The sequence below is a fragment of the Haliotis asinina genome, chromosome 6 (assembly GCF_037392515.1).
Source record: "Haliotis asinina isolate JCU_RB_2024 chromosome 6, JCU_Hal_asi_v2, whole genome shotgun sequence".
Lineage (NCBI taxonomy): Eukaryota > Metazoa > Mollusca > Gastropoda > Lepetellida > Haliotidae > Haliotis > Haliotis asinina.
In genome coordinates this window covers 26,301,058-26,312,146 of record NC_090285.1, presented here as the reverse complement: position 1 = coordinate 26,312,146, position 11,089 = coordinate 26,301,058, and the positions used below count along the sequence as shown (strand labels likewise).

Genomic DNA, 11,089 nt, shown 5'->3' with positions numbered 1-11,089 from the left:
CAAGAATCTACTGAAACGTCGTGATATCATAATACAGAAGTTGTTATCCATAAGGTTTGTCAATCTAGCACCCAGACAACCCAACAGACACTTCAACTGGATGTCTGTAATGTCGGCTGTCTCCTCCACAGCCCCCAGACAACCCAGCAGACACTTCAACTGGATGTCTGTACTGTCAGCCGTTGGCCAGAAGTTTCCTTCCCACAGCCCCCAGACAACCCAGCAGACACTTCAACTGGATGTCTGTACTGTCAGCCGTTGGCCAGAAGTTTCCTTCCCACAGCCCCCAGACAACCCAGCAGACACTTCAACTGGATGTCTGTAATGTCGGCTGTCTCCTCCACAGCCCCCAGACAACCCAGCAGACACTTCAACTGGATGTCTGTACTGTCAGCCGTTGGCCAGAAGTTTCCTTCCCACAGCACCTAGACAACCCTGAAGGCACTTCAACCAAGCCATAACCAAACTGTCCTCGGTATTGATATTAACTAAATATATGTCATAAATCTTTTGTTTGTATTGAAAAAAATCCATTCAACACAGCAGATTCTAAAAAAATCAGTTTATTTCTGATTATAAACATTCCATTCACCGCATATCTTAACAAATTGACTGTAAAACAAAACACACTGAACATGCCAAGACATGTTCACTTTAATATATTACTCTCCTGCATACTATTGAACACATACAAAGTCATTCTTCATCTTCCTGAAGCATGTACACTGGGAGTCAGTGGAACAAGACAAGTGGTGATTATCTGGAAACTGCCAGGGCAAGTGAAGGTCCATGCCCCATGTACCACACAGTGAATCTGATGTATCCCCTGACCTACCCTGAACCACATGCATAGGTTCTCTATTACAACAATACATAAACTTTATCTACATGATTTTGGAAACCTGTTCTTCTAAAACATTTCACTATAGTCTATACATATAGATATCTAGCTAAAGATGGCAGTTCGTTCACATTTACTTGATGACAATGTTATATAAAGAATGGTTTCTTTGGACGAAGACCAGGACACGAAAGCTACACCTAAAACAGATATTTTCTCAACAGTCAGTAAATATTTTACTGGTGGTAGGCCAGAGTAAAACCCTGGGAGCTGTATACAGAAATGCTGTCACTCTTGTCATTTTCCTGACATTAAATCATTATCAGCATGATCCTAAACACTACCTCATCAAAATCTCATCAATACTTCATCAAAAGAAATTGAATATAGCATTTCCAAAAATAATAAATGAGAGAGTCCATATTGATTAAAACTGTACTGAGAAATGCTGAATGAAGAATTTCAACAATATCAAGGACAGCACATCTTAAAAAGGATCATGTATCAAGGATATATCTTTGTGAATGATAATTAATGAAACTGATGCTTTGCTATGTACTATTTCCAATGATTCATGATACAACTATCACTGAATACATCACTCAAACACAGGCATGCTCAGCTGATGGCTTCAATCATGTCTATGACTCTCAAACACACAACTCTTCAGTTCTACTCGATGCAGAGTCACATCAACTAAATGAGTGTCATTGCTCAGGAAAACGTACTATGATATACGTCACCTGGTCAGAGAGACCAAATGGGTGTTACATGCAGCAAATCTGTCTCTGTAGCTGTAGCTGTCAATACTTTTCACATGTACCACATGTTGTACTTGTAAGGATGGGAAGTGTGTCCATCGATCAGAACTGATGACATTCATAAACCACAGACCCAGGTCTCCGTGTGAAATACATTTAACAAGGGCCAGCAATTTTATTGTACTGTTTAAACACTGTACTGGACATCTGTTGATAACAATCCCATCATGAATACAAAGAAAAAGATGGACGTGAAATTCATGATACTGTTCTGTAGGTTTGCTGTTCCACACACACATGTATTTAACTAATCATAGTTTCTGACTGAGAGTAGTACAGCATGCCGAGGCTGGTGCTGGTGAACCACACTGTACAAATCCACCACATCAAGAATGACAGCAAACCACGGTACCACACAGGGGTGAAAATAGTGCGCAGGTTTCCAATGGTATAAGTGAAATGAGCTGCTGTGTCTAAAATACTGTCTGTTTCATTGACTCTGGTAGATGCAGCCATCGGTCTGTTTCCTTGATTCTTTTGAGACCAAAGACCAGTGACTTTTTCTCCTAAGACTGTTGTCCATGAGTAGTCTCCCAGCGTCTTGAGGAGGAAGGTCATGAAGAGGATTAAGATGACTGGAGTGATGTACTGCAGAGCCACAACACAGAGGTAATAGAACACACGGGTTATCATCTTCTGTAGATCAACATTACTGATCTTTCCAGCCTCACGCTTCATTAGTTGTAACTTCAGATGTGCCAGGTTCAGATGAGACTGCATGAAGGTGGAGAACAAAGCTAGTCTAGCTATAAACATACCAACAACAAGCAGTAACCTAATGTTGTCAAATGAATCGTCTGGAATCAAGGCTCCTGATGATGTCCACAAGTGACCACAAAACACATTGCGAGCAATAGGTTTGATGTAGGACAACATGATGAGAAGTGGCAGTGCATAGTTAAGGTGGAGTAGTGTCTGCTTTACATAATTTTCTCTTGCATATTTCATGGCATCTGAGTGGAGTTTAGCAAGTCGTAGTCCAGGAAATGTTAGAAAGGCTCCAAGAATTGAACAAGTAATAGCAAGTGCAATCTTGAATGTGAGAAGTGATACTGGGCCAGTGGATTCCACACCTTGTTGTTTTAAGAACTGTTCAGCATTGCCAGAGAAATTACGATATCCCTCCTCAAGTCCAAACTCCAAAATATCATCACCAACTACAAGTACACCCATTCCTAAAACTAAGTAGAAGAAACCAAACGTAATGCACAATATTCTCTCTCCCCCCTCTTCAGTGCGAAAGTAAAGAGCTGTTTGTGAGAGTAATGTGCGAAGACAAAAACCGATGGCAAGGAGGCACCAAAGGATGCTTGCATTGAACTCAATGTGATGCATACTCAAAGCATAATAGATCTCTGTCAGAATGTACACTATGCATGCACAGATGGAGAAGTCCAGGAGCCACTGGAACTCTGGGTAAAAGTGTAAGGGAACCAAGTCAACAGGTTCCACTCTTGTAATTTCCAGCTGAATGTCAATGTTTCTGGGTACCATGAACGTCTCTGTTGTATTGTTAGTTTTTTCCTTCTTGTCATTCCTCCTCCCCTTGCCTTTCCCTGGGGGTGCAATTCCTGCCTGAGTTCTTAGATCTTCATCTGTCGGGTGTAAATAGCGCACCAATCTGCGACACATCAACCATCGAGCAAATGAATAGTAGGGTGACAGTTTCTGGAGGAAACTGAACATGACCAGGCTGAAGACAAACTGCACACCAAGGACGGCCATCTTGATTCCAGTGGCAGCTAACTGAGAGGTCCCACTACCTGAAAGGAAATTCAGAAAAAATATTGTTAACATATTTGATCCAGCCATCTGATGATTGTTTAAAGGCCGTGTCCAAACTGCAAAATAACCCATGGGTTTCCAATTAGTCTCCCACTGGTTCTTCCTAAGCAGTATAGGTGTTATCCTCCCATGAGCGTTTATGACTGTAGCAGGTACCTGGCAGGAGTCTGGTCATGTCAAAGTAGCTTACTACCAGACTAAACATTTGCCTTAAACTCACCTAGTAAATGTCCAACAACCCTTCACAATATAGTCTGATGAATAAAGAGATTAATTTGATTAGTACTAGTAGTGGGGAGTGGGTTATTTTCCCCTAGCCTGCATGAAACATGAAACCCTGAACGACACTTTCCCTTCTCACTGGCTTTTTTCTAAGGAAACATACCTCCTCTGGCCACCAGACTGAAATCTAAATCTGGATTTAAATATCATGAAAAATATATTTTCAAAACATATGTTTTTGTCTGCATCCATGCTTTTTGCTGTGACTGTGGACTTCACAACATATTTGTTAATGGTATAACTTAACGTCAACCTGAACCAGTAAGACAAGGAAAACACATGTTTCATGAAACCTGTTATAGAAGTTATGGTGTGGATATTATTTATCTGAATCAATTTACTTTAAATGAATATAATGCATATTTTACAGAATGCAAGAGTCAAGGTCTTATCACAGGTATTGTCCAGTCTGTAATTATGGTATGAAAGTAAAGCAATTCTTTAGAAATGTGGATCTACAGACCTGAAGCAGACTGGGAATATATATCACAGATTCTTTTTGTAAAAGTACTGATAAACATTTGTATGTTTCCTGTATCTTGTGCTATCCAAACATATGAAAAACCAGTTGAGAAAAGTAAGTGACAGACATCTTTAAACTATGCTTTGTATGTTTGCTATTTTCATGCAGTTTTCTTAGGAATATATAACACTGGTGAGGATGGCGGTGTTGCCCATACTAAATAATTTTAACCAGAACTTTATGCCATGTATTTGAGTAAACATGTGCACCATGTATCTACCACAATCAGCAAAACTGCCTTATTTGATGCATACTTGTGATTTAGAAATAACTTGAAGTATGCAGTTTGCCCCTTTTGTAAGCGTTCATAACCCCTTTCAATTTCTTAACCATATAGTAATACAGGCATGATTTTACTATCAAAACTTTTGCAAGCAACTGTGTGAGTGAGTGAGTGAGTTTAGTTTTATGCCGCACTCCAGCTATATGGCGGCGGTCTGTAAATAATCGAGTCTGGACCAGACAATCCAGTGACCAACAACATGAGCATCTATCTGCGCAATTGGGAACCGATGACATATGTCAACCAAGTCAGCGAGCCTGATCATCCGATCCCATTAGTCGCCTCTTACGACAAGCATAGTCGCCTGTTATGGCAGGCATGGGTTGCTGAAGGCCTATTCTACCCCGGAACCTCCAACTGTGCGAAATAATCTATACAAGGAGAAAATTAGCTTACTAGTTTTGATCTTTAGAGAGAAAGTTTGACACAAATAATTGGTTTCAGTGGTACAGTTATTTTGTTATGTGCCAAACTGTGACATGTAAACTTTATTCAAGAAGTCCTAATTGCTGTCTAGGAGGAGTTTTGTTTACCCTAACTCTTTATGCTGTCAGCAGTTTTTCACATCTCAAAATCCATGCAATTAGGTACCATTTTCTTTGTACATTCAAAGGAATTTGTTTTCTTGTACCAAATTGTCTTGTAAAATACACAGGATATTTGTTAAGAGTGACATTCGAAGCAATAAGCATGTTTTCTGCTTAATGTGTGTAGCTGGCAATCGGCTCAACTGATTCTCAATTTAGATGTTTTCAAAATACATTTCTTAAATGTGACTGGAGAGTGCATCTGATGCCAACTGCTCTTGAAAGTAAGTGTTGTACTACTGTAGCGCTTGGTCTTTGGCAATACGGCAGACTTCAGGCACATTTGACGTCACGCTCAGAGAGGTCACATGCCTTCCAGCATATGCATAATGGCCCAAGCTCAGATAACAGAAACTGTTTTCGCAATTAAAACATAAACATACATATGTTTGAATTGAAAACTTCAGCATATTTCAAATGACATCTTTTACATTATTGCAATTCTCTCATAATCTCCTTTAATGATATGTGGCACTTTTCTCCTCTCCCCATACTAACTTCACCCCTAATAATGAGGTTACATATCTCTTTCTGATCAAGCATTCATTTATGATTATCTGGTTAAGTAGGTGGCGGCTGTGACCATAACAAATCTATCCCAAAGCGACCTGAATTTGACGTTCTGATTTCCACGATTACTCTGCTAGTGCTATATCCAGGGAGTACATGCATGATCGGAGTGCACAAAAAATTTCATCTGTGGGGCAGATGCCTAGTCACTGCTGTGAGAAGTTTTATTGACAACTGAAATCTGTATGTTAAGTTATATAAAAATCAAACACACTATAAAAATTTTTATCCGAGACCATTATATCACTTCAGATGCAAAATTAGTTGCCTGTAAAACAAAAAAGAGCAAGCAGTCGGCATTAGTCATCTGCTGGTGATAGGCAATATATAAATAAGAAGCCACATGATCATAACACTCTCTCACAGTGCTGGGGAAAAGTATGGCTCATCATTGAAAACACATACCAAATACCCTGATGTGGTGAGTGGCGACAGTTTCCCCAATACAATGTCACTGACACTATATTTATAAGAAACACATGATATTCCATAATTCCTGAGTGAAACAGATGAATATATCCTTTACCACTCAAGGTTAGTAAAATATAAACTTTAGTTTAAATGATAAAAATCACATTTCTGCCTTAAATTGGCCCTAACCCCTAACACTATGATAATATAATTTACAGTTTACGGGTCCCTGTCTTCGGCAGTCACCTGGAAGTAGAAATGTATTCTATAGTAACATGCCCAGGTATGGAACAGCGAAAGGATTGTATGATAGTTGTTTTGTGGAGTTCATCGTGAGATAAAAATATTTACGTTGTTTTGATGATCCTTTTGTTACATTTCTTACGTTTATCCACCGTGCGTTTGACCCCAAAAAAAACATGCATACTTTAAAATGGGTGCAGGCTAAAACGTCACCACAGCAAAACGGCACCTGGCGAAAACGTCACCGTTTGGACAGAACGGAACCTTCCCTTGGCGAAAACGGCTACAAACATTATGGCGAAAACGTCACCATATACAATTTTTAAAAAGGATGAACATTGATATGATCACTTCGTAAATAGACTTTGTGAAAACATATATATTACCTAAATATAAATAAATAATCTATCAGGAATATATCAGGTAAATATGCCCATCAATATATAACACTAACACTAACACTAACACTCACCAAGCTGCTGGCATCATGTTTAGATAATAAATGCGTCTACTCTGTCGACAATGATTGGAAAGTGCTTCTCATACCCAAGCTGCTTGCATCATGTTTGGATAATAAATGCGTCTACTCTGCCAACAGTGATTGGAAAGTGCTTCTCATACCCAAGCTGCGTGTAGTATGTTAAAATAATAAATGCGTCTACACTGCCGACAATGTTTGGAAAGGAAAAACATCGCACCCTTCAAACTGTATTTAAAGCACAGACATGTACCCGATACACATCATTCATCACAATGTCTCACCACTATGTTGAATGCGATAAGACTGTCCGAAGAAATCAACATGCTGTGTCTTGCGACCAGTTTGAGTTATGGACTTACAGAGTTTGTGGCACCAGTATAACTGTATCATGGGCCCATCCATTGAGTTTAAAAAAGTCTTATCTCAACGGTCCTTTTCAGGACCACCAAACAACCCAAAAGAATGCTTGATAACTTGAGAAATAAACATCTAAACATTACAAACAATTAAACAATAAAGTCAACATGATAATAAAGTCAATATAACAATGTTTGATATATGGTGATGTTTTAGCCCTTTAATCAGTAGCCGTTTTCGCCAATTTGGTGCCGTTTTCACCAAACGATTCTGGTGCCGTTCTGCTGTGGTGCCGTTTTAGCTATAACCCCTTTAAAATGATTGAAATTGAAAATAAAGAAAATGGTGTTCAGGATTCGGATGAATTTAATGCAAGCGGAAGTTTGTTCTTGCAATTTCAGTGAAGTTTTTTGATATTAGACATAAGATAAACTTACCTCTTTTTGCTTATTAGGAATAGAAAAGAAATGATAAGTAATATCTAAAAATAATGTAGGGGGGCACCTTCCCCTCTCAAATCCCCCATTCTGCTGAGATATGAGATTGAAAAAAATATCATACACTCGGTTAGCACTGGGAAATTGTATATCGTGATCTTAAAAAATGAATAAACACTGCAATTGACAATACCATGACCTAATACTGACCCTAAAATAATGTTGAGAAATGAAGGTCTTGAGCTGATTCTCGATTATAATCCAGCAGTAATTTAATAGGTCAAACAAGACCATAAAACAGCGGTAGTTATTCAGCGGAGTAAACAAAAAATGGCATCAGCGCTCGCTTCAATGTAAATATGGCTTCTGCGCATGCCTGTCATGTACACTTCCAGGGACCCGAAAATTAATTTATTGTAAACTGTAAATTTGCATTATCCTAACAAAATCTGAAGCTGATCAGTAATTAATAAATAAAGCAAATCACACAGAACCATAGTATGTTGACGAATTCAGCACCAGCCTTGTTCACTGTGGTGCTCATCATGATGATTGAAACAATAATAAGTCTACATTGTGAAATAATCCCTCACTTTTAGCTGGATTGTGTTTCTTGTGTTACTCAATTTACAACCAACAAGTACATGAGGATCCAACTCTCACATGTAGGATGATACAATCATGCTCATATCATGAGGACATCTACAGACATTAGGAGAAACAAGGTATCAATATGTTTACTAGTTTTTGAAGACCTGGTAAGAAACATATGCTCATTAGAGTATTTCAGACAGAACATTTACACAGATTCTTTACCACATAGTTTTCGAATGTAATTACCATATGGATGCAAACCATTCAAAACTCAAAATCTTCTCTGTCAGCATTGTTCAAGCAGAAAGAAGATACCTAGAAGTTCCCACTGGTGAATCAGAGTATGATTTTTTTTTCACTTAATTACTTCGATTTTCAAGATAGATGTTCAGTTGCCAGAAGTTTCAGCTTGGACGTATTGAATGAGTTTTGAACTACAAAATGCCATGGACCTTGTGCTTTCGATTTCAGTGGTCTGAGAAATGAGTTGACAGCTCCCTTTGCATATAATGATTCATAGTCATAGTGCATGCTTGATGCTCATTAAAGTCCGAACAGGTCCTGCCATTAAAAGTTACCATTATGAAACAGTTGGGCATTTACCTGTCCTACTCTATGCAATCTCCTGTTTAGTTCATTCCGCTCAAATCCATACCTATCAGATGTTGGCTACACTGTAGACTACCTATGTCCTCGCGTCTACCTTCTCAGAAACCACTAACCTCCATGCGTCTTTTAACAGGAAGTTGTGTCTGCGCATGTTTAAGTATCCGGTGAAGAATTCCTGACATCGATCCGTATCTTTGTGAAATCTTTCAGGGTCACAGGAATTTCTTGTCTACGTCCCTTTGATACGGCCAAAATGCATTGCCTTTAAGGTAATACTCGTTATTTTATACACTGCGGTGTGTTTTTGTAGTGGTGAGTAGTAAATGAAATGCGCTGATCAGAGTGTCGAAGTAAGGCCTGGCTGGCAACAAGTTCGATCGCGATTGTAGATCTTGACAACCCGAGTCGAGGACCGAGCTGTCAGATTCCATCACTTTGATTGTCTACATCTTTCAATTTGTAATGCGATTTCATATACTCTGCGAGTAATCTACATGCTATATTTCGCGGAGGGGTTTCAGATCGTATTGGCTTGGTGTCGAATTTATGAAGCAGCGATCGTAAATAGATGTATATTGACTACTGGAGATCTAGGTTAATCATAGATTCACGACTGAGTTTCTTAGATACTATGTGTGTTGGTTAAATATTTTATTTAATACAGAGTAGTTGAACATGCTGAAGCCAAGATTACCGACACTTGTGTTCTTTCTGCCCCAACTCAAATATGATCACAAGTAACTGACTTCTTACGCTTAATACGTTTTATTTAGAAATCAGTTCATGTGAATCAGTTGTTTCTTTTCCACCATGTTCAATGATTGCATGTCAACTTTGACAGTTCTCATGCCATGAAAGTAAGTGACAGATCATAGCAAACTCAGTGCATTACGTCATTGCCAACATCAGCAACAGTGTGAGGTTCAAAACTCAAGCATATACAGTATACCATATTCTGCGGTAAGCTCTAATATGGTTGGTATGAATTGTGCATGTAATATATTTTACTTTGAATACACTTCTATTAAATGGCAATTTCTCCCTTTTTCAGTTGTGTTGAATAGGTTGATAAGATTTTGTTATATTAACATGATTAAGAAGAGCTCAGAGAAACCTAAGTTTCCCTTGAAAATAAATAGACTTTTGTGTAAATTTTCCCACATAATATCAACAAGAAGTATTATCAGTGTAGATTCATTAACCAAACAATTCAAGTATCACTGCTAAATGTATATATTTTTGTAGTAAATTGGTTCATATTTAATGTTTCCAAGAGTTTTATCTCGATATAATTTGCCAGTTTATAAACAGATAACATACCATATTTGAGCCAGATGTAGGTACACCCTTGTGATTCTTGCATCTTCATGCACAGCCTACTGTTTAAACTCTTCAGGATGCCATGTGGACATGAATCCCTCCTTTGCAAACCTTACTTTGATGTTGACTTCAAAATGCACTTAGTCGTGTCACCTATCTAGACTTACTAATCTATAGAGTTGTGACGATAAATCAATACGCAAGTTATCACGATTCAAGAGCTGCACGATACAATATATCGATACAATTGTCGTGTATCGATTCAAAACGATTCTTATATACCTAAAAATAACCCTATGCATTACCTGTAAAAAAATAGTCAACAAAATCATGACGATAACCAAGTCGACAGCGAGGGGCAGTCATGTTTCTGGTTGCTATGCAACGCCAACTCTCGCAGTGTTTACAAGTAAAAAATGGTGGATGGGGTGGACGTTGTGAATGAACTGCCACATTTCATAAAACCGCCAGCAGCTTTTAAAAGCCAAGTGTGGAAACACTTCCTTATGTCTAAAGACAAAGGCAAGGTGTACTGTATGCTGTTTGGGACAATTTCTGGGTATAACAGTAACACAACAAATATGCTTACGCATTTGAAGAGGCACCATCCGAGCATCGCAACAGACGGTGATCAAAGGCATAAGAAAGTGAAACTTGCTACAAGCGATCAAATACCAACTTCTATATCGAAGTGTGCAACTTTACCAGATATATTCATGAACACTCGCAAGTTCCCTGCAGGGAGTATCCAGACACAAATGCTTACCAAGGCTCTGGCTTAATTTATGGTTATTGACTTACAGCCATTTTCTCTTGTAGTAAATGATGGCTGTGTGAAGTTTGTTGCTGCCCTCGAACCTAGGTACAAGTTGCCAAACAGAAAAACTCTATCAAAGAAACTTATACCAGAATTGCATGAAACCACAAAATTGTGTAAACATTGCT

The 11,089-nt window shown here is 38.5% G+C and overlaps 2 protein-coding genes across 6 annotated transcripts in view; one reads left to right on the top strand and one right to left on the bottom strand.

The window, feature by feature from the left end:
* Positions 1–547: 547 nt before the first annotated feature.
* Positions 548–8,979, bottom strand: LOC137286632 (transmembrane protein 161B-like). 4 transcript variants are annotated; one of them, XM_067818588.1, is made up of 2 exons: positions 8,871–8,979; positions 548–3,425 (listed from the first exon to the last, which is right to left on the bottom strand). In XM_067818588.1, the coding sequence occupies exon 2, from the start codon at positions 3,385–3,387 to the stop codon at positions 1,906–1,908; it is 1,482 nt and encodes a 493-aa protein (XP_067674689.1). In that variant the 5' UTR covers positions 3,388–3,425; positions 8,871–8,979; the 3' UTR covers positions 548–1,905. The 4 variants fall into 4 exon arrangements, with proteins under 4 accessions (XP_067674689.1, XP_067674688.1, XP_067674690.1 ...); XM_067818587.1 differs by having other exon boundaries at positions 8,819–8,971; XM_067818589.1 differs by having other exon boundaries at positions 8,938–8,969.
* The window catches only part of LOC137286629 (armadillo repeat-containing protein 2-like), a 31,291-nt gene continuing 29,168 nt past the window's right edge, over positions 8,967–11,089 (top strand). The window contains exon 1 of one of the 2 annotated variants that reach the window (XM_067818581.1): positions 8,967–9,093. The gene's annotated coding sequence lies outside the window, so the exon portion shown is untranslated. The remainder of the gene's footprint in view (positions 9,094–11,089) is intronic. The other variant, XM_067818580.1, reaches the window with a different exon arrangement.